The sequence below is a fragment of the Nanorana parkeri genome, unplaced genomic scaffold, assembly GCF_000935625.1.
Source record: "Nanorana parkeri isolate BGI_ZX_2015 unplaced genomic scaffold, ASM93562v1 scaffold1588, whole genome shotgun sequence".
In the NCBI taxonomy this organism is placed as follows: Eukaryota; Metazoa; Chordata; class Amphibia; order Anura; family Dicroglossidae; genus Nanorana; species Nanorana parkeri.
Window position 1 is genome coordinate 278825 of NW_017307856.1, and position 25097 is coordinate 303921.

The 25097-nt window shown below is 39.7% G+C and overlaps 1 protein-coding gene across 1 annotated transcript in view; it reads left to right on the plus strand.

Moving 5' to 3' along the window:
• LOC108798928 (endothelin-1-like) overlaps positions 1-5619 on the plus strand; it is a 6212-nt gene extending 593 nt beyond the window's left edge. Inside the window, exons 2-5 of the mRNA XM_018570735.1 lie at positions 2044-2218; positions 3536-3679; positions 3823-3936; positions 4779-5619. Of these exons, the coding sequence (XP_018426237.1) occupies positions 2044-2218; positions 3536-3679; positions 3823-3936; positions 4779-4920 (575 nt within the window). The 3' untranslated portion in view covers positions 4921-5619. The remainder of the gene's footprint in view (positions 1-2043; positions 2219-3535; positions 3680-3822; positions 3937-4778) is intronic.
• Positions 5620-25097: the final 19478 nt, after the last annotated feature.

Below are 25097 nucleotides of genomic sequence, written 5' to 3' on the forward strand. Positions count from 1 at the left end.
TATATATTTGTAACTGTCTCCCTTTAACTACACAAGCTGTTGGGGCTTCATAAATCCTGTATAATTAAATACAAATAATAGTAATACAATTTGTGCGTGTGTGTATATAAATATAACATAAATTGACAGCTGTGTTTTAAACTTTATGGGTGTTCACTATAAAAAGGAGCACATAAATTGGCTATATCACAGTTAGTGACCATACATCATTTGTAATATTTATACATAAGATGTCATATATATCAATATTATTTATATTAATTACAGTCTCTCCTTGCAATATGTAATGCAAGGCATAATGCAGAGGACTGGTGATATTTCATCAAACATAGAATATCCCATGAGATTTTTTTTTTTTTATTCAATGGGAATTATCATAATTAGTGCAGGTTGTGGCTGTAAAGGTGTGTTGGTTCCAGATCGTTAAATTGCTATGTGGCAGCGTTTTATGGCCGGATTTGGCAGCCGGCAGTGATCAAGTGTAGGAAGCAGATCGGGATTAGGAGGAATGATTCTCTGGGAGATGAAAATGACAGGCTGAGCAGCTTGTTGTGGGTGTTCCAGCATGAGTTCTACATTTTATTGCGCACAAGGGATCAGGAAGGCTAAACAGCAGGACAGGACTGTGCAAAGACAGGCACTCTTTATGTGCCGTGCTAGCCTGGCTGTGGACCGATTCCCCCTCACACCTGTTGCTGCATCACAGCACGAGTTCATATGTATCATGAGATGCTCAGAAAAATAAGCAGAACTTCATACTGAACATGATCCCAATGCACATTACCTAATCTAAGTTCATTTCATTATGTAGTTACATGTAATAGATCACTGTGCTCCATAATGTGTGGAGCTGTATGAAATATATTCATTTTAAAAGGAAAGGTAATCCAAGATTACCATCCACAATGCTGCATGATCTCAGTGTGCTAAGTTATTGCCAAGAGCCTGGTGTTATGCTGCCATAAGATAGATCTCAGTGTGCCTATTACCTCAAACCATGACTGGGCATCCTCCTCAGCAGTCACTTATGATGGTAAAGCATAGCCAGATAGCTTGGCTCATTCCTGGTGGAATGATGAAGATGCTCAATCTCTGCACGTTAGTCAGGGAGCCCAATGAGAATCCTACGTTTTTGTGTTGCTTGGAATCCGGTGCTGTGCTAGCAATGGACATCAATCTTAATGTCCTTATTACTTGGAGCTTGGTGATATGCTGCCATAAGACATTAAACCCTGTGTGCTTGTTACCTAGTACTTTTGCTGCCATTATGCATAGATCTCAGTGTGCTTATTGTCTAGAGCCGGGTGCTATACTACTATTATGCATAGATCTCAGCGTGCTTGTTACCTGGTACTTTGCTGCCATAATTCATGGATCTCAGTGTACTTATTGACTAGAATCTGGTGATATGGTACCATTAGACATAGATCTCAGAGTGCTTGTTACCTAGCACTTTGCTGCCATAATGCATAGATCTCAGTGTGCTAAGTTATTGCCAAGAGCCTGGTGTTATGCTGCTATAAGACAGATCTCAATGTGCTTATTACCTAGATCCACGTGTTCTACTGCCATAAGATATAGATCTTGGTGTGCTTATTACTCAGAACCTGGTGCTATGCTGCTATAAAACATGTATTTGATTGTGCTTCCTACTCACAATCCTGCAGACTCCACATGTAAATAGATGTTTAAGGCTGTATCATTACATCTGTGGGATAACATGTATAGTCCTGCCTGCTCCTATTATTATGATAGGAATGCATTACATTGCATTGCACAACAGACAGCTGGAGTTACATGATGTCCTGACGTAGCAATACCAATTTGAGTCTTAAATAAAACTCAATCAGAAAACAGAGTTATGTTTCTAGGTAGATCTGTGATACCCCCAATGTAGAAAGCAGGGACACACAGATATTCTTGAAGGTCTGAATGTTTATGTTAATGTCTCATTACACTATTATTAAATGCTTTCCAGTCTATTAAACAAGAACCATGTGTTTCCAATATCACCAATGAACCAAAGTCTCTACTTGCTTGCAGGGTTAAGCAGCACTTATTCAGACGAGTCTTCACCATCTGAAACATCAGCCTCTCCTCACGTCTCTGGCACCTCCTTGCGGCCACGCAGATTTAAACGTTGTTCTTGTTCATCCCTCATGGATAAAGAATGTGTGTACTTCTGTCATCTAGACATCATTTGGATCAACACTCCAGAGTAAGTATCAAGCCCCTAGATTGTTTGGTTGAACACATTCTTCAAGATTTATCTTATACAGACAAGCCTTTTTATATAATTAATCTCATTCTTTCCACAAAATGTGATTGTTAATGTTTGTCTGTGTATATTAAAATTCCACATCAGCGAGCCATGTATATATTATGAGGTACCCTAATTTAATGAGATGTTAGAGAGATTGCACAATTCTTTGCCATAAAACCTGACTTTGGAGGAGAATTGACAGCAGCTAATGGCCAATTGGCACACCCAGCCTTTCCAATTTGTGTGCTTTCTCTATATTGTATAAATGCTTGTTTGGGATAGTCTCTGATTACTGGTTGCTACCTCTGTGACCATCCCAGTATTTCATAATTTCCAGACACTTTTAGTTCAAATATACATAGCAATAAAATTATACTGTAGTAGTAAAACATTAAGGACTTAAGTGGAATTTAATGAATTGATCTGGGCCACAGCATTTACGACAAAAGCTGAAATTCCCAAGGAAAACAAACTCTGGATTTTGAACATGCATCAAACTATTAACGTAACCAGAAAGATTAAAAAGGTTATTGGACAAATATAAGGAAGATGTCAGCTAATGAAAGCAGAGCACATGCAGTAGTCTTGGGGACTTATGAAAAGTCTAGCCCATACAGCCAATCAAACTTCATTTTTTTCAGCTCAGGTTAAGAAGGAAGGTATGACCTGGTTGGTTGCTATCAGCAACAGTTCTCTCTTGTTTGCTAGTCAGATGAAGTTGCCTCTCTGTGCTTTGTGATCTAAATTCTTAGTTCCTCAGTTGGTTAACATAATAATAGAATTGGCCTGTTTTGTATCTGTTGACACATAACTGGAGAGCTTTAAGTATGTATAATGCACTAATTACTCAGAACTCATATTATGATAAGCTGTAAATGTTTGCCTTACTTTTTACCTCTTAGGCATTTACAGCAAAATACTCCTAAACTGTGATTTTAACAACCATTAACAAGCTATTAATTGAAATACAGGTTGCAACCTGTACAACTTGATGGTATGCCACTGTGAAACCAAATCTTGCAATTTGTGGAATTGTATGCCATTAAATCAGCTGAAAATTAAGATCTTTTGTGCAAAGGTTACTACTGCAGTGCATTGTGTGGGAAGTTTTCATATGCTGACATTTTCTTGGTTGGACACCGAATACTGCACGCTAAATTCTTTCTTTCTTTTTTAAATCTACCATTGCACCATCTTCACCATGTGGTAATGTATACTGGTATTATTTTACAGCATTATAGACTAAGCTTCTATTTCTTTTTTTTCTTGCAGGAAAACGGTGCCTTATGGTCTCGGCGGGCCCCGCTTGAAACGTTCATTGCAAGACACAAAGACGGAGTCTACAGACAGGTGTATCTGTGCCAAGCGTGAGGACAAGAAATGCCTGGATTTCTGCCAAGCCTCGGCAGAGCTCAGGTGTGTGCAAATATTTTCAGTATGTAGGACTGACAAAGCTAACTCTGAGTACACTTGTAGCAGAGGCTGCCTTTATCTGCAAAGCATGTGTTGTGAAAAGGAGTTCCTTGGTTTGTGCCTTACAATGATTTGTTTTCTTACAGTGTGCAGCCTTCACTGAAAAAAGAAAGACGCCAGAATCAGGAGGCCAAAGTTTGCAGCGGCCTCGAGATGGGATCACTCTGTGTTGAAAAGCACCTTCATAGTAACACAGAAAGGTGAGAGAAAGCCCGTTTTATTAAACTGATCTCTACGCTACAAAATCACTGTCTTTTGCTGCGTCTTTATCATAAAAATAACCGATAGACAAAACAAGTATTTATAATTTGGTAGGTGATCAGTTCAAGTTTTATTTCAAAGTATAATATCACGTGAAAAAAGCCAAAATAGCTCTTCCAGATAGCTTAGGTGCATATTTGTGCTCTGGGAATGCGTTTGTTGTTTGACGTTTCTAGGTGTGGTGACGAGAAACACCTATTATGCGTGCTTGATACATCTGTCTAAACTTAAGTTCTCAGTCAACAGACTTCATTCATGTGTTAGTTTGACATTTTTTTCACAGGAAAATATTTAGAACCCACAGCTAAGGGGGAACAAGTGAGCTATGAGGATAAGGTCACCTATGCTGCATGTTTGAAGTAAAAATAATATGATACAAGCAAAAGATTGTGGGTCAAGAGTCTAGTAGTTTTTAGGAGTCCTCCTTGGTGGAGATCTTCTTTTGGGTTTGCTCGCTGAAAATTACTTATTTTCTTGAAACGGCTCACTGCCACACAGAATAAGCTGACACTGGCAGACTGTTCTGTCTTCTTGAATAGGTGTGATATGTTGACCAATCATATTGGCTCTCCCAATATGGAGCCGTTCTGTTTTACACGCCTTCAGTTCTGACAGTGTGCTCTCACCTACCTGTAGTGATCACGATCTTGGAGAATATTTGGATGAACAATTTTCTTAAAAAATATATCATTTCTTTTGAAATAATACATATTGATAACATTTGTGTTTTTATATAAATGATTGATTACATCATAACTTACAGACTGATTTGCTTTCACAGAATGAATGACATTACAAGGTCCATCAAGAGGTCATTTGCTATTGCCAGACTACTGAAGAAACTCAATGTAATGAAAGGAGTAAAACATCCTTGGACACAGAGGAAGAGAGGACTTTGGAAACATATAAAAACAACATCATAGTTACAAGCTAGCACCTATTTTTTTTCTTTAAAGTGTGGAAGATATTGCTGTCAGTGAGTTACTGAGTGTACCTTACTCCTTCTCCTTGATGGCTCTTTGCACTTCAAAAAGTATGAAGACTGAATCTGGAGACGTGGGACTATAGTAAAACATCAGAAATGGCACTCATGGTCGCTTAATACAAGAGGCCATGTCTGCTATTGGAGAAGAATGCTATGGAAACAAGTGGAAACAGAATACTGGAACCAAAATGTTGGGATATCTGCCAAGCATTTCTACTGACCGTAAAACACTGGAACACAATATGCAAAAGCACGTGCCTTATTATACAATGAGATGCTGCATATGGAGGTGTATGTGCATTGTAAATGGACATCTATGCCATTCTTGGAGACAAATCACATACAAACATGACTACCTCAGGTTTACTCCTCTGAAGGGCTATCCTCCTGCCTATACTTTAGCTTGCCCTGTGAAAACTTTTGCCTGGAACTCTGGACTGGAGCTAATCAAATCTTTGATACATAGATCCCGGATTTGTTTAGTGACTGGTTGGTGTGGTCTTAGAGAGCAGTTCAATATTTTTTCTTCATGTTAACTACTCTCACAAGCTAAAACTGGGTCGTAAATAGCAGTGGAGTTATCTGCTATCTCTTTATCTAATTTTATTATGTGAATATTTTTTAAATAAATATTTATATTATTTTTAAACTGACTATATTTACTGTGTTAAATATCCATTGGAATAGGCCATATTGGTCTATGCATGTTTGTATTTCTGTATGAAAAAACCTTCGTTCCTTCAGTAATAATGTTAAAATAAATATTTTGTAACCCTTATACAGTGCTTCTGATTAGTTTTTTCTGCGTTGACTTTAAATTGTTTTAACATATATTAATTCCTTTGTACAGTAGGTTGTGACTGTTGTTGTAGAGATCAGATATTCCATAGAACAGGATGTATGACTTAAAATGCCATTAGGGCAATATTTCATGAACAAAGAATGCAGTGTAGTTGTTTTCTGTCACGTCCTCAACCTGTAATATAGACCTCTACAGTAGCTCAAGCTACTTTCAGAAAACCTGCTAATTTGAGAATGTAGCTATTTTACAATTTGTCACCACCATCATTTTAAAGCAAATCCAATTCTAACCAAAACCTTTTAGTTTTAGACAATGTGTGGAAGGGCTAGAGCCCCCCGTCCCATGTTTATATGTGGCTTATCTTCCCATTTGGGGGATTCTTTCCTCCCTTCCTGTCAGGACAGGAAATAGGTACAATCTCTTTTAAAAAGAGCCCCAAAAAGCTTTTAGTCTTCCAGTTTTACTGATTTTCTATAACTCAAACTGTAGAGTACTATACAATTATACCATATACATAACATTGAAATTGTATAATGTGAAGTATGATACAAAAAGTATACTTGGGAACTGCGTAAAATATGTGGGGCATAGCAAATATACTAAGTTTACGTTGTTAGGAAATGCACAGAGGGTACTATAGCTCTGACTATCTGATGTGTGGGATGTGGCACACTAAATGTGGAAGACATAAACTAATTTTTGTGATTGTGTAGACACTAAAAGATGCACTGAAAAACATTAACATTGCACATTTAAAATACTGAGCAAAAAGAAATTGAAGATATAAGAAGTGAGTACACCCCTCACATTTTTGTAAATATTTTATTATATAATTTCATGTGACGACACAGAAGAAATTACCCTTTGCTACTATGTAAATGGTGAGTATACAGCTTGTATATCAGTGTACATTTGCTGTCCCCTCAAAATAACTCAACACACAGCCATTAATGTCTGAACCGCTGGCAACAAAAGTGAGTACACCCCTAAGTGAAAATGTCCAAATTGGGCCCAAAGTGTCAATATTTTGTGTGGCCACCATTATTTTCCAGCACTGCCTTAACCCTCTTGGGCATGGAGTTCACCAGAGCTTCACAGGTTGCCACTGGAGTCCTCTTCCACTCCTCCATGACGCCATCATGGAGCTGGTGGATCTTAGAGACCTTGCGCTCCTCCACCTTCCGTTTGATGATGCCCCACAGATGCTCAATAGGGTTTAGGTCTGGAGACATGTTTGGCCAGTCCATCACCTTTACCCTCAGCTTCTTTAGCAAGGCAGTGGTCGTCTTGGAGGTGTGTTTGGGGTCGTTATCATGGTGGAATACTGCCCTGCGGCCCAGTCTCCGAAGGGAGGGGATCATGCTCTGTTTCAGTATGTCACAGTACATGTTGGCATTCATGGTTCCCTCAATGAACTGTAGCTCCCCAGTGCCGGGAAACACTCATGCAGCCCAGACCATGACACTCCCACCACTATGCTTGACTGTAGGCAAGATACACTTGTCCTTGTACACCATCTGAACCACATAAGTTTATCTTGGTCTCATCGGACCACAGGACATGGTTCCAGTAATCCAGTTTGTGGGCTTTCTTGTGCATCATCTTTAGAAGAGGCTGCCTTCTGGGACAACAGCCATGCAGACCAATTTGATGCAGTGTGCGGCGTATGGTCTGAGCACTGACAGGCTGACCCCCCACCCCTTCAACCTCTGCAGCAATGCTGGCAGCACTCATACGTCTATTTCCCAAAGACAATCTCTGGATATGACGCTGAGCGTGTACACTCAACTTCTTTGGTCGACCATGGCGAGGCCTGTTCTGAGTGGAACTTTAAACCGCTGTATGGTCTTGGCCACCGTGCTGCAGCTCAGCTTCAGGGTCTTGGCAATCTTCTTATAGCCTAGGCCATCTTTATGTAGAGCAACAATTCTTTTTTTCAGATCCTCAGAGTTCTTTGCCACGAGGTGCCTTGTTGAACTTCCAGTGACCAGTATGAGAGAGTGAGAGCGATAACACCAAATTTAACACACCTGCTCCCCATTGAATATATATATATATTAGGCTTGAAAGTATTTTTATGACCAAAAAAATATCAATATTATTTAGTGCAAAAGTAATAGTAATCTACAAAGCACATTAACTTGGCAAGCAATCATTTTTAATCGTTCATCTGGCTAAAGCAATCAAAACAAGCATTTAACGAATGACTGATTGTTTGCTGTGGGTTAGTTTTACATTTTACACATTGCACTTTGTATTAAACAGTCTGAACATGAGTATGCATCAGGTACATAAACCAATGCCTATTGAATAAACTTGCAATGATGAACAAAGCACATAATGTGTATTGTCATAATCCCAGAACATTGACAGAACCTGTAAAAACTCCTGATCTGCATACACGTCTTATGCCATAGAAACCACAGGGTCCACAAGAGAGCTATACAGATATCATTTTCAGAAGGAAAGGACAGCCAGTATATTTCTATAAACACAAGTTTGACTAAATGACACAGATGTTTTACAGCTATAGGCATATAATCCAGTATGGTACATTGATGGGAAATACTACATTAATAATGTGTTAGGGATATGAGCTCTTAATTCAAAGAACTATACTAGTTATCAAAGTGTATGGGGAAAAATTTAGGTGTCAAGGTAATTAAAGCACATTTTACTATAAAAATGCAGGTTATGGGTAAAATAAATCACTAGTAAACATAATTAAAGACACATTTAGAGAAACCCCCTCCTAAAATGTGAAAGGGTTAGCTTTTCTATACAGTAAAAACTATTGCACGATACCAACTCTGATGCTATTGAACAGAACGTGGATCACCTACGGGTAAAACGGTTGAACAATGATTAAGGGCACTTTCAAACCATGTCCGTTGAGGTGAATTTTTCTCCACACCTCTGCATATGTATGGTGTGAACAGGGCACATAGAAAACAATTGTTTTCTGTTAATGATAGCACAACACATCCAGTTTTGTATTGTTTATTGGGAGATATACAGTAAGCCATTTGCCTAACATCCAGTTTACATGTTTTTGTGGCTTGTGCACACTGTAATGTTCTCAGCCATATGCCAGCCACCATTACTTTGTACAAATATACAATAACAATTTTCATTGGATTGATGGGTGATCCAGGCACCATATCCTCCATTAAAATGTATGAACAAATACCCGTATGAACAAGAATTTAAAGGTGTCAAACAACAGAAAATATGTACTTAAAATAACTTCTTTTTTTTACAACAATACATTAAAACATATAAGAACATAAAAGATTAGAATTGGTTGTGGCAAAAATCTCATTCATATAATGTCATGTTTACAAAGGGACCTTTGAGGGTCACTCCCAGTATTATCTGCTCAGGTTACATATACATATACTGTATATCTAGACAGAGAAGAACTATACAGCAACCATCATTGGTTCAATTGTTGAGAACTATATCTTCTATTTTGTAGAGATGATTCAAGCAGTAGAGTGGAAGAGGGTACATTCATTGTGATTCTTGGTCAGATTTATCAGGAAGACAAATAAACATAAGTCCAAAATAGTAATAAAAGGAAACATTTGATCAATGTACAAAAACGTTTTTGGAGACACAATTATTTTTCAGAACCGTGTGTGAATGAACATAGCATTCCTAGAACTAAAAAACAGCTGGTGAGAAGACCACAGGGGGAAACACAAGAAACGGCTGAGCCTCAGCTGATATTATCAGTATCATCATCTATAATGTATTATGATATATTAGCCAACAACAAGTTAATAACAATAGTTAAAATATAATAATAAGGCTAATAGGGCTTTACAGTGATCTTCCAGGTCCTGGTGTCCTGATGCCATATAGTAAGTACAAAGTAGCTATGTTTTAATGCTTTGCTGCGAAAAAAGACCAAATCCCAGAGTTAGCCTGGAAATGTCTGTGATCTATACGCTTGTATAGATTCTGAGCATGTGAAAGCTGTGATACAAGCACCTGCTCCATCTGACATTTAGACCTTGTGTGCTTTCTTTGGTATTGCATGGTATTCCAAATGTATTCCCAATTATGCCTCAGTTATGAAGCCATTGAGAATATTGTGTGGTCAGAAAATCAAATTTTCAAAAAGTACCATGTTTCACTGGCACCAGGGCAAGGTCGCAAATCCTTAACAGCTCTGTGTTTATCTAAGTCCATATTTACATGCAAACATAAAACAAAACAGAGCGCATTGGATAGTGCAGGTAAACACGTTAAGAAATATACAGTAAAATTAGAAAAATGCACTTAGAAATTAAGTGACTTGATCAGAGTATATGTCACCAGGTAAACTCCATCCAAGAAGCACCAAAGTTGAGTTCTTACATGCAACTACTCAAGCATCACCAACTCACCTACCTGGCAGATAAATATGTACTAATCTACATGTTACAGACAAGCTATTGCCACAACTACCAGTTCTTCTGAAATCATCAGTTGCTATAAATCAACAAGATAAAAGTAAGGCATATACTGATCGAAAACGTAATTTTAGAGAAGTACACTTTCAGTCTAGATCTCTAGTTAGAGTAAAGAAACCTGGCTTATCAAAACAAAGACGATCCAAATGTGTCAATCTGCTTAGAGTGTCAAGTGTAAGTAAAAAGATTGTTTTAAAATATGAGGGGAATATGTGTTGTTCATACCTCTGGCCTGTATATGTCACTATTTACAGTTGTTACATGTAAAATACTTTCTATATTCTGTACACGTTAGTTACAGTTCCTGTTTCTGTTATTAGAGACTCATGGATGCCTGCGCTTGTTAATACAGTACTCTACTGTATAAGTACTGTGCCATTTTTCATGTCAAGTTTGATTCCTAGCGTCCACATGGATAGCATTTCAGAATGAATGATCTGTCTTCTATTTGGTTCTTCAGTCTTCGCAACAGCCTGTCCATACTTTCTGTGGCTGTATCCATCCACCAAATTGCTGGCTATTCTCTTCTTCTTTCCTCTCTATCTTTTCCAAGCCTAGCTTGGGCAATGTATGATTGGTATATTTTACAAACTGTAATGACTTAGCAGTGTTAGCAGTGCAATGGGGAAATATATTACCAACTATATAACTGGGAACATATTTTGGGCACATTTGTGCAGACATAGTAAAACAGCACGGTCATTTTTGCCCAAAAGGTATAAAGAATCAGCTCCTGATACTTAAAGAACAAGCTATGTTTTCAAAAAAGACCTCCTATTCTTCTATATAAGTGTGGTGTCCATATCTCAGGCTTCTAGTGGTGACCTGCACTGACTAAACCCAAACTCACTGACACACCTGTAGGGTAAAGTGGGCTTTATTAACAAACAAAAGTCCTGCAGGGAAAAAGTTTAGTTAAAAAGTATATGACAATACAAGCTCTATAACAAATTAGTACCAAGCACAATTATGAACGTATATAACAGATGAGCTACTGTATATAGCCTATCTATAATTTCATATTTTAATATAATTTTAAGGTTCTAGCCTGTGGGGGTCTTAAATCCAATTTACAAACTGCAAGTTACGGAAAACGATGCTCCCAAAAAAGTCCCTGGGTCATTCATGGAGAGCAGCAACGTCTTTAAAAGGCAGTTAAGTCAAAGAACACTGGTGACCAAGGGGCTTCTTAACATAAATGTTGGTCTTTTGCAGTGCCAACGTTAGATGAGTCAAAGGCCTTCTTCCTCTCTGAAACGCTCCATCTTTCCTCTATTCATCTCGGACGTCTATTTATGGCTCTGCCCTATGATTTTCCAATCCGCTCAGAGTGACAAGTCAATGAGGATCTTACACCTATGAGCTGTCTGGTGGACACATATGGAATGCCAGTGGTCTTGCACTTGCTAGGCAGAACTTTTCCAAAGATCAAAGGATATTTTGCTATTCCTATTGATATCAATCAAACTGAAGACCAGGAACTCACACCACTTAGACATATTTAACTACTTGAAGTCCAGGGTATTAAACCCCCTACCTGTCCAGGCCATTTTTCAGTATTCAGCGCTGAGGTATTTTGACTGACTTTTATTCTGTCATGCAATGCTATACTGAAATGCATTTTATACAATTTTTTGAGGACACATAGAGCTTTCTTTTGGTGGTATTTAATCACCACTGGGGTTTTTTAATTTTTACTATATAAAGAATAAACCACCGAAAATTAAAAAAAAAAAAAAAACAGTTTTCCCTATGTTGCATTATGAAACATTTATTATTACCCAAGGTTTTTGGTAAAATATAAAAGACGGGGTCACATCAGGTAAATAGACACCATACATGTGAAGCCTAAACATTGTGCCCGCCTGCAAAAACTAAAAAAACTACCATACCCAATATTGGTCAAAGGCGACACTTTAAAAGCTTTTATCGCGTATCAGTTTAGTGTGAACAGTGATTGATGGCCCTAAAATTATTGCTCTTACTCCAACGTTCGTGGTGATATGTAACATGTGCAGCGGAATGGGCACAATCGTCATTTTCGCACGTAGGTGCACCGACACATGTTTGTGTCTGCATGTAGGGACGGAGGACTTTAAAGATTTTTTTGTGTTTTTAATTTTTTTACGCTACTTTGATTTTTTAAACTTTTTTGTACACATAACTTTATTGATATCACATGTGATAGCCAATTTACAGTGACCATTCCCCTTTATTGAGATATCAGGGGTCTCCAAGACCCCTAATGTCACCTTGCGCCAGTTCTGGATCCCAGTAGCAGGAAGCAGGTGAGATAACCAGTCCAAATACAAAGTCCAGAAGGGTGAGACAGACAGTAGTGATGCAGTTCCTGTTTCAGGGCAGGCAGCGTAGAATCAGTAGTCCAGAAAACAGTCCGAGGGTCAGGTATCGGGGAGTCCAAAACTGGGGGTAGGAATGCAGGAACAGGGGACGGAGATACAGGAACAAACGCTGGGTCTCTGTGAGCAGGGCTTCAGAATAACCTAGCACTGAGCTCGTAGTGATGTGAGGTTTTAAAGTCCAGGACTGGAGGCAACACCCCTGTTCCTGTGGAAACAGAGGTGGAGTTAGGGCAGTGCTCAGTGTATTGCTGAAGGCTTGTGTTCCTTGGGAAGAAGTGAGTTTTTGAATGCTGTCAGTTGCGGTGCATGCTGGAGCTCTATTGGGGTTTATAGACGTCACACCAAGGTTCCCCGCATGTGACACCACCAAGGGAGATGGCCCGACGCCGTGGCTAGCGCAGCTCCTGAAACACACACACGACGACGCACAGAACCATGTTTCCGAGGTACATCCACAGCAGAGAAACGCTGGGATGTGTCCGTGGTCCCAGGAGATCTGGAGAGGGGTGTCTCGGCACACTGCGGCTGCCAGGTGAGGGACACCTCCTTGCTCCATGACACCTATGGACCCCCAAAGAAGCTCATTAAGCAGAGATCTGCTTCATCAGCTTCTCTCCGACTTCTGTAGGCGGGAATGACAGCTGAATGCGGAAGTTATGTAATATACATCACCTCCTGCATTCAGAGACCGGGGAGGAGCTCAGAGGGAGATTGTGCACTGACCTCCCTCTGATCTGTCACAGAGCTGCTGTGCCAGTCCCAGGCATGCACTGGGCACAGCGGAGCTCGGGCCACATGCAAAATACAAGCGATTGGGCGGCTCTACAGAAATTTCAACACTCGTGTGCTCGCTGGATGGCCTGCACAAGTGGGGGCGGGAAGGACCTTTTTAAAATGCACACCTGCATCTAGAAGGCTCCCATCTACCTGTTTATGTACGGCCGCTGGATGGGAAGCAGTTAAAGACCTCATGTGTGGACCAAGGATTATATGATACAATTAAAATGCACATTACTGTTTGTGATAAATTGCTTCACATTGTTGTTGTCTGGATCTTTCAATATTGAGGAAAAAGACTCTTATGTACTATTAGGGGTGTATATACCTCTGGCCTGTAGATGTCACTATTTACAGTTTTTACATGTAAAATCATTTCGATACTCTGTACTTGCTATACTAACTTTCCATACAAGTAAGTTTCAGTTCCTGTTCCTGTTATAATATACAGTACTTCATAGGCTGTATTATTTTATGGAAGCTCGGAGTTGTTAATAAAGCACTCTATAACTATTCTACCTCCCAGGCTACAGGTCAGTATGTTCAACCGAAATGTATAAATAAATATTAAGCATTAGAAAAGGAAGTTGTTTAGGCTTAAACAATCATCCATAATGCTGCTTATACTACACTGCATTAACAAATAGATTGTTAGTTCCTGGAACTGAAAATAAAATAAAATATTTTGTCAAAAGATACCTCTATATTTTTTTTACAAAATTGTAGCTTTCTGTATGTTGTCCATGAAAATAGTTTTTCAGATCATCAAAGAACATTTTTATGGCAAAAAAAAACCTCTATTGTTACTCAAATACTGCTGCAGCTTGTAATAAACTAAGTTTTGAAATAGATAGTCAACACAGCTGGAACGCACCGCCATCACTCAGAAACTTCCTCCCGCATTCTGAGGCGGGAGGGGGCGTGGCGGTGCATTGAATTCAATGGCACCGCTTCCTCGTCCCAGCGCCCTAGCTGCTGGAACGCACCGCGATCGCTAAGAAACTTCCCCCTGTGTTCTAAGGGCGGGAAGGGGCGGGGCGGTGCATTGAATTCGCAACCAATCGCCCGCAGTGGGATTGGACGCGTGCAAAACTTTGCTAGCGTTCTGTTCCACTGCAAACGCAAAAAAATATAGCAAGCCCTATTATTTGCGTTTGCAGTGGAACGGAACGCTGGCAAAGTTTTGCCACGCGTCCAATCGCACTGCGGGCGATTGGATGCAAATTCAATGCACCGCCACACTCTTCCCGCCCTTAGAACACAGGGGGAAGTTTCTTAGCGATCGCGGTGCGTTCCAGCAGCTACAACTCTGTAACGCACACGCTTTTGGTGTGAACAAGCCCTCAAGGCTTCTATTTTGTTTAATTCAACAACAGCGGTATCTAGTATAATGAGTTTGGAAATAAATTGTCAGTTCCTAGGACTAAACAGGCCTCTATTTTTAATTTGCATTTGTTTCTTGTTTAAATAAATTGTCAGTACTGAGCATAAGGCTCCATTCACACATGAGCGGTTTTCCGCACGTATTCGGCCCCACGAATATAGGGGAACCGCTCTAAACATAAGAAACAATGCATTTCAATGTGAATTGTTCAGACTATTGCAGGGACTGCGCGGTACAAAACCGTGCGTCCGTCAAAATAGTCCAAGCACGATTTCAGGGGCGGATTCCGCACATTCACGGCTATAGAAATAGCCACAAACGAGCGGAATCCGTGCAGATGTAAAGATTTTAGTGTTTTCGTGCTGTGCGGTCTTCCCCATGAGAAACCGTGCGGGAAAAAACACAAACGCTATATGTGTATTGGAGCCTGAAACAGAAGTATTGTTGTGTCAAAATAAACCTATATTTCTTCCCAAGTGCAGTTATTAGTACTATGAGTTTGGATATTAATTATCAGCTCCTGGACCTAAAACTTTAAATAATTGAATCCAAATTTTCGAATTGTATTCAGGAGCTCCTGAATGCCATTTGGGTCTTTGAGCCTCAGCTTTAGTAAAGCATATATTTTATTTGTACTCCATTAAGCTATAGTGGCTCTCGTTCTGGCATATGCGGCGATACCTAACATGTATAGCGCAAACAACGTTTTGTAAAGTAGGCTCACAAGCTGCCTACTTTGCCTAGAAGCCTGCCTTGGTGGGATAACACTAAATTCTATGTAGCATTATACAGAAGAAGTACCTGGCCTCTCCCTCTGGGATCCTCCCGCCGCTGCTAGCCTTGGGCGGCTATCTACTTATACAAATTAGGCAGCTGCTCCCAGACCCATATTGCTTTCTGAAGCTCCTGAATGGTATTCAGAAATTCAGAAATTCGGACTCCCAAATGTCATTCGGGTCTAGGAGCTTCAGCTTTAGTATTACTATCTGTATATGGTTTTCTGTGGTATTCGCAATGAATATTCGTAAACTCATCTGAAACTAAAGGAAATTTGGATTTTGTCCAAATCCGAAACATAAACCGAATTGAATTTCGGATCGAAACCCGAAATAATGAAATATCCGAACCGAACCAAATTTTTCTGCAGCTTACATGTCTATACAATAGCAAGACATTTTGTGAAAAAAATGCAGATTTTAGTACACTGTATGTGACAATAGATGATCAACCTTTGGGACTTGAACAGCAAACTTTTGTTTTTTTCTTACTAGTGCAGTTATTAGACATGTGCACTGCCAAAAAATTTGTTTAGTTTAGTTTCGTTTTAAATTCGGATTTGTGTTATTTCGTTTTTCAGGATTCGGGTGTGAAAGTCAATTCGGATTCGGAATTCGGATTCAGACGAAATTCGGTAGCGTTAGTACGAACGTTCGTTTCGTTTTCTGTTCTTATTCGTTTCTTATTCCTTTCGTTCGTTCGTTTGCAGCAAAAGTGACATTTGAGGGGGAAAAAATATTTTTCTCCTCTAATGTCACTTTGCTCCAACGAACGAAACGAATAAGAAACGAATAAGAAACGAATAAGAACAGAAAACGAAACGTTCGTACTAACGCTACCGAATTTCTGAAATGGAAATTCGGATTCGTTTGCATTCGTTATGTCTGTAATTCGGAATTCGGATACATCCGAATGTCCGAATTTCCGAAAATTCGTCCAAATTTCGATTCGGAACGAAACGAATCACACATGTCTAGCAGTTATCTGTATATGGATTTCAGAAATTGTCACCTCCTGGGAAGTAACTTCCTTACTAATCTTAGTTAGTAAGATTTTGTGCTTGAGGTTTGCATTCTGCCTACTTGCAGACACTACTCTCTTCCGCCTATGCCACAACACAAGAAACGGCAATGTTTGAATTTTATATAGAAGGAATGCCCATACCAATTGGATGTTTTAAGAAGCAGACATGCTGAATGTTGAGTCAAACAGTGTGCTAAAAGTTATGAAGAGGATCATCAATATGGGAATTACATTAATTATGATTCTTTTGCACAGGTTTTACTTTTATTGAAAGCAACTGGCAGTATGATCTTCACTTTAAGGCATACAGTATGTTTAGGCTTTTGATCATTTAGAAACAAAAGGCACATAAAGTAATACTATGATTGCATTAACATGAATCAGAAGCTACAGTCTTACTTTTAAATGAGTTAATTGCGATTGATGTACGGGCTCTTAATGATGAGTGTTTCTTAGCATTACCTTGTGCCCTTTTCAAGACAGAAACTGCTTTGCTAATCACGTAGGCATCAGGTTCTTTGCTCAGACAAGAAAATTCCATGAAAGCTCTCCCCTGAATGACTCTTTACCTTCTAATGTAAGAAGGCGTTTCATAATTTACTGTTAATTAAAAGGTATAGAATCTGAAAACCAAGTTATGGAATCAGTGTGTGTTATTAAAACTGCTCAGAAAATATGCTAACAAAGGTTCTGAACCTCTCATTTCACATATTACTGATGTTCCTCCACCCAGTTCTTCTAGTGCTTACTTATGGGAAACATGGCAACGCTAAAGATAATACTAAGGTGTAACTATTATGCTAACCAGCTACACTGAGGAAGCAGTACAAACAGGTAGGATATTTTAATCTGTCTGCCGCTTTGCATCTGATTTAGCCATAATTATAGCAAGGCAGAAGTTGCATAATTCCTAGGAAGCAATAAATACATTTGTTTAACTTCTTAATTAATATTTCTCAGCAATTTTACTATTTGAGGAAAATGGATACCCTCCACTTTATAGGCTTGTTCACAACAGATGTATCAAAATTAAGTTTGTATTAAGCTGCGGGTTTTTAAAGCTTTTTGACAGTCAGATTTTTTCCCCTTCAAATGAAGCAAGTGCTCTAGGTTTTACTGCAGGGCTTGTTCTGTAAGGTGTCACTGGCTCATTACTGCCTTCATTCCGTACAAATTGCTGCCTGCTAACTGTTTGAGGTATTATTTCCTGTTGAGGAGACTACTCACCCCAGCCAGCTGTCTGATTGCTGGGTAACTGGTCTTCTAGCTCCTCCTACTAGTTCTGCAAGGTGTGCCTATGTGCCCTCCGTGTGATGCTAGAAGCTGAACATCAAGAAAACAACAGGGGTGCTCTAGAGCAGTGTTTCTCAACCAACTTCTAGTCACAGCAGCTTTTAACAGTATGCAAAATCTCGAGGAACCCCAGCCTAAAATATTATAGATTTTAAGGGGTTAAGACCGCACGCAAAAACACACAAAAAAGTGGGTCTCCCCTTTCACATCACAGTCACCCTTTGCATCAGTAGCTCCCCTTCACATCAGGAGCCCCCCTCGCATATCAGAAGCCCCACTTTCATATAGGAGCCCCCCTTTTCACACCAGAGTTCCCCTTTTACATCAGGAGCCCCCTTCACCTCAATCCTTATTGCCCCCTTCACATTACAGTCCCACTAGCATAAAATTTTGAGGCACCCCTGAGGAAGCCAGTAGGCACATCAGTGTACCACGTCACCCTGGTTGAGAAAATCTGCTCTAGAGTTGAGGGAGGGAGGGTTAACATGTAAAACAAGATTGATTTTGGCTTTAAAGGATTCTATTTTAATTAATTTTAATGGATGATTACAGGTCAAGGCATCGGAAATCCAGCATGCAGGACTTTTTTTCAGAAAACTGGTAGGAACAGATTCTATCGAAAACAGTGCATAATTGTGAATAATTTCTACAACTAGGTATACATGACTATATATTTAAAGCAAACACCTGCCTCCCTGCTGTATGTTCTGGTTCCTCCCATTGTTGGGAGGAGACAGGGCATGCTGCAGGAGGAGAAGGCATTCACACGACCAGAAATGTTGAATACCTGCAGAGGCAGGGGGTCGGCAACAAAGAGTTTTAACACATGGCCCTCAGAAAGGTAAATATAAAGCATCTTGCCTTACATGCTGCCTTTATTTTCGATCCTACCGTGACATGGTCACTTTCATATCAGTTGTGTGTGCAGTTGGTTTTCAAGTGCATAGACTAAGAAGTTGTACATTTAAAAGGAAATTATAACTAAGTGTTTATAGGAACATATATTTTTAGGTCAGTGCAAGTGTCAGTCACAAGCAATTTGTCAATTTGCCATTTTTAAACTTCCTTAACAGAATTACAGAATTAAAAATCCCTTAATTGGTCACAATTTTGTGTCCCTTTCTGTAAACAAAGAAAATGCAGATAAGCCAACTCAGCAGTCTGGAATTCTCATGGCGTTGTAATTTTTAAAAATTCTGTCATACGAACGCTACAGTGATTTTGCATTTTGTAACCACAAAGCAGCTCTTGGCTACAGACACAATCTAAGCACATTCAACTCATTGTCATCTCAAAAATGGTGTGCCGCCCCAACAGGGGCATAGAATATGAGATGCATAGCCTCAGTTAATATTAGCATTGTTATATAGGTTAGAATTTATATAGTGTGATTTGCCTAACTATTTTCTCATAGCTAAATTCATGTGTTATCCTATGCTGCCATCTAGTGGCCTTTTGTTGTAACAAACATGTTTTCTGTAATTATTCCTCATGTGACGATGTATTTTCCCCTAGTGTAGCCCCACCCTTCTTCCTGTGTGCAGTACTTCCTGTGTCATGGGCACAGTTGAAAGCCACATGTAACAAGGACACTCAGGTAATCTGCACAGTACGTAGGAAAGGCATCATTTTCTGACCGCACAATACTATAACCGTTCAACTGCTGTTCCTATCATCTGCTGTAACCTGATGTAAAGAATAAACACCTTTTTTGAATGAATCGGTATTGACGAGTTCAGCTATCTGACGAGGATTGTCCGCAGTGAGTATATCTGCTTATACAGGCCAGGCATAGAGGTCTCAGCAAGGGATATATTTCGCTATCACAACGATCGGAGTCAGAATAAATGGTATGATTCAGAACACCGTATGATTCTCATACTGATATACGTGAAAAAGAAACCTGATTGTTTTTTTTATATATATCTACCGTCAGAATAGCACATGTGGCATGTGAATGGTAAGTACCCCAAAGAAAACAAGATTTTATTTACATATCAGCTTGATTGCACGGATACTATGCGCTTCACAAAACTAAATGGACCAGGCATGGTCATTTTTAGCACAAATAAGGCTATCCCATAAGGCATTACATTACTCCTCTGAGGACATAGGCTACTCAAAGGCAAGAGCAGGTGGTTTTAGAGCTGAGGTTGCAACTTTACATTACTCGTATTGTGTCTGCATATCCAACTACCATCTAAAGTCTGTGGCCAGATTTAGGCATGCAAATGAACCTACATTGTTGGATATCACTAGGACCAAGTTTAACCAGTTGACATCCACGGTGTTAAACCCCCTTCCCATCCAGGCCATTTTTCAGTATTCAGCGCTGCGGTACTTTGACTGACATTTATTCCGTCATGCAGCGCTGTACTGAAATGAATTTTATACCCTTTTTTGGGGACAGATAGAGCTTTCTTTTGGTGGTATTTATTCACCACTGGGGTTTTTATTTTTTTACTATATTAAGGAAAAATGACCGAAATTTAAAAAAAAAAAACAGTTTCCCCTATATTAAATGATAAAACATTTATTATTACCCAATTTTTTGGTAAAATATAAAAGGTGCCGCGAACGAGCACATATAGGCGATCGGCGGGCTATGGACCCGCTGATCGCCTATATGTGAAACACCCGGTAACGGGTGTGTGCATTGATCGCGTCTTTTCTGCCCGTGCGTGCCCGCGAGCAGAAAAAAATTGCCGTCTGGAGACGGCAACCTGCAGATGCAGCAGTGCCGTCCGTCCGTTTTTTTTACTACGGGCGGACGGCAAGAGGTTAAACACACTTTATAAACCAAAGGTAGTCATAGATATAAGATCATTAATTTTAGCCACATTTCTGAGATGCAGCAGTCATGCCCAGCTGACTGCTCTTGGGGGAAAAACATTCTAATATATTTGAAAACTTTGCTATTGTCTGTCCCAAGAATCCTGCCATACTCTCGCTGCTCTGTTACACTCACGCAAACACTCAGCTGATCTGAGCACACAAATTTAAAAACCAAAAATTGGCTATCCATGGCCACCTATAGTCCAAATGCCTTCAGCTTAATAATTCTGCCCAAGAAGTCCCAGAAAATCAGCAGTGGTGATCGTGATTTTAAGAAATTTTTTTAAAAAAAGGTAGCAATTACTCAGTTCCTTTGAAGTCATACAGACCAGGAGACGGGAACCAGGTTTTCACATGGGATCTTTTAGGCTTGGGCTATAAAATATGAATACGGCAAAACAAAAGGGAAACCATAGAATAATGGAGCTAACAAGCTAAGCCCATCAGCTTTTACGTAAAAAAAAAAAAAGATAATTGTGGTTATACTAGTACACTTTTTTGTCTGGCTGAGAGTCCACATGTTTCCAGGCAACAAATTTTATAACCACTGTGCCATTGTTCTATCTCAAAAATGGCTTCCAAAACAGTCAGGAGACCCCCAACACAGGTTTTGCTGGTCAAGACTGAATTCTACTCAACAATTTTGTTTCTTCCTTTCTATATGCTAAATTACCTGATTATTTTATCCAGTATCATCCCACACACTGTGGGTTCATTAATGTCAATCTCATGCAGAAAACTCAGTATGTAAAAATATAAAAAATAAGATTTTTGACCAATCAGATTTTAATCTTAGACATTTTGGATTGGTGATATATAAAGCAGAGAAAGAAAGTTTCACAACACATGCTTTAGAACCATGTAAGGTCCTTACTAGATGCTTTTGGGGAGCAAAAAGTAGATCTTTGTGGCTATAGAGTATTTTTGAAATACAAATTTTTCTGCCCCAAGTTCGGTTTTAAAGGCACACGTCAAGCAAATAAGAGTGAAATTGTTCGATACATACAGGGGACATTCGTTTTTTATCCAGACATACTGTATCTGAAGGAAAGCACTCACTATCTACTATCTATCTAATTCCATTTTGTAACATAAAGGATGTAGGATTTGCTTTAAAAAACTCCCCTTTCAGTAGGGTTCCCCCCACACTCCAAGGGTTAACTGCTTGTTTTTTTTCTCTAGGGGACTGTTTTAAGGATTTACACTTACCTTACCTGCTCCTGGCACCCGCAGCCTCTCAACCCCTCTGCTCTGACGTTTGGAGGTCTGCTGACATCATCACGTCCTATACATGGCCCATAGCCCTGCATTATACACGAGGACTGTCCACAAACCAGAGCATAGGGGAGACGAGGTGAGGGAGCCGAGGGAGCAGGTATCAGGTAAGTAAAAGACCTTTACTCTGCTCCCCTAGACAATAACACGCACTTAACCCTTGCAGTCTGGGTTTAGCACCATAAAAGGGTCTCAGCTCATCACTCAGCTAAAGAATCTCAAATCATCCCTGAATTGGTGTTGACCCTGTCCTTTCTTCCACTTTTGTTCCACATGGTCCCTGTGTGTGTTGTAAAGTAGCCACCGCTCCAAGCTCACTCCTGTGATGGACTACAATCTCACTACAAATTATTAAACTAAACCTGAGGTTGTAGTCCATCACTGGAGCAAGCTTGAAGTGGTGGCTACTTTACAACACACACACAGGGACCATGGGGAACAAAAGTAGCCACCCTCCAGAAGGAAGGACAGTGTCAGCACCAATTCAGAGATGATTTGAAAATCTGCAGTCGAGTGATACACAAATAAGATACATTTTTGTTACTGGTTAAGGTACTTGAATATATTTTTAAGATTTAACTCCTGAGTTTACTGTCACTTCAAGCAGCTGTCTGATCAAAGCCAGTTTTCATTTGGTTGCATTGAGCTACTACGTACAAATTGCTGCTATTTATTTCCAAATGTGCCCAGCTGTGCTATAAACTATAGCAACTATTTATTTTCTGAATCTTATATTGTTATGTATGATGGCTTCATTCAAACACTTATTTTTTACCTGACATTCCACTCACAGAGGGTTATAATAATTTTCTATAGCAGTGTTTTCCGAAGTGTGGGACATAAATCCGCTCGTCGTTCACATCCTTCTGGTAGGTGGTACACAGCAGGGCTCCAGATTTATGTGTAAGGCAGCCTTGCAGAAGAATATACTCACTGAGATGTAGTTTGTTGATTTAATCAGTATGCTGGATTTGCTTTTATGATGTCTGGGTCTGCAGACCTGCCACATTCTCATAAATACTTGGCAGTGGCATTATGTAAAGCTAAAGCAGTGTTGTAGCTATTTACAGTACATGGCTAGTACACATGGTAATATAATAAAAGGATAATATAATAGAGGGGCACTTGACCTTTGTAAAACTGTGATAGTAGTGCTTAACCAGACACATTTTATAACATTTTATAGCATTTTGCATACCAGGTACCACAGTAAAAAAAAAAAAAAAAAAACATCAAATAAAAATAGTAAAGAACATACTGTACTAAAAATCTTGGGCATACATGAAAACACAAAAACTGTGCCTATCATAAACATCAAACTTCAAGTACATCCCGTGAAAACACTTATAACTGATCATAGCCAGTCAAATTTTATTGACATGCCAGATTAGGGCGTTCCACTAATGTAAGAATTCCGAAGCGATTCAGTGAGTGGTTTTTAAGCTTTTTTGCTGGTGGGTGGCATCCATTTCTGCATTTTACAGCTGGAAAACAGTAGTTAAAACTTTTCTTTTGGGAACAGGCGAGAACGTATTTCCATTGGTGGTGTAATGTGAAAGTATTTATTATGAACGGCTTAAAGGCATAGTCCAGCTTTTGCAAAAAATAATACATGCACACACATTAATAAAAGAAAAAACGTACATTTTTTTTATTTGTTTACATTTGAGTCTGCAAAGCTTTGCAACTGAGATCAGAGGATGCTCAGATGTAACACCACTTGTACTCCATTGTGAACTGTAAGTCTCTCTGTCACGGCGGCAGACAGGACTTGTAGTCTCTTCATTCACAGATCCTATTAAAGGTTCTGTGAATGGATGACGTGGATGTGTAAGCCATGCACAGTCGCACCAGATTAACAAAACAGCAGCTGCGGTTAAGTGGGGGGCGGGATAGGGTTGGGGGATGTTGATGTGACCATATTTCATGCTACACCCTAAAAAGAATAGAGAAACACTTCACTGTATGCTGCAGACATGACTCCCTATATGCACCTGTGAATGGATGACACAACTGCACAGGCAGAGCCAAGCACAGACGGACCAGTTTCAAAACATTACACCAGCCATTTGTGCACAGGGAGGAAGCTGGGACATCACCTAAATGGGTCCTACAGGATAAGTAAACTTTGATTTAAAGTGCATTCATCTTTTAAAGTCCATCTCCAGGCAAAGAAACAACTTACCCTTGCAGTGGGGCTTCCCCTGCAGTGCAAAGGGTTGAGTGCTTGTTTTTTTTATGGACACAAATAAAGCTGTTTTACTTCCTGATCTAGTTTCCCAAGACAGTCAGTGCTCACTTCTTCCCCCTCTGCTCTGGATGTTGGAATGTCCTTCAGCATTCTCATGTCTAATGGACCTGCATAGAACATGATGATGCCATCGGCTCAAAAGCCACTTGAACAAAGGGAAGAAGAAGCTGCGGGGTCTGATCTAGCAGCCTAGAGGGAGTCCCTATTGTGCAAGGATAGCCCCCCTGCAAGGGTCAGTATTTTGTTTGCCCAGAGAGCGACTTTTTAGCAGCTTTCCTTCCTGCCCCTAGTGACTGATACATGTTAAACTAAACATGCTTTGAAATGCATTCTCTTTCAGCTTGATTTCTGGTGTATGTGGGATTTGAAAAAGTAAATATAAAGATAATTTCAGATAGTTAAGGTGCCCATACATCTGACGATTATCGTACGATAATCGCGGGTGATCCCGCAATCGTACGATAATTGGCAGGTGTGTGGAAGGTGTGCGACCATTTCTACTGTACGGTCGCACGTCTTTTGTCTTCCGAGCACGCTTGAAATCTTGACGAAAATCGTAAGATTTTCGGCGGGTTAGTGGCGTGCTCGGAAGACAAATGCCGAAAGGGCCGGTGTGCGCAAGCGCACACTGCCCGCTCAGCTTTGGAATCGTCGGAAGCCCTCCCCGCGATGATCGCAAGTACGATCTGCTTGTCCAAGATGGGCAGATCGTACGAGATTTTTATTACCTTACAACCATCACACAACCAAAGTCGTGCGATGGTTGTAAGGTGTATGGCGAGCTTTATTCGAGTGACATTTATAAATGTAATATAATGATTTTCCAGTGAATACAAATCTTGACTAACGAGCGTTTTTTACCTGGAGTTCTGCTT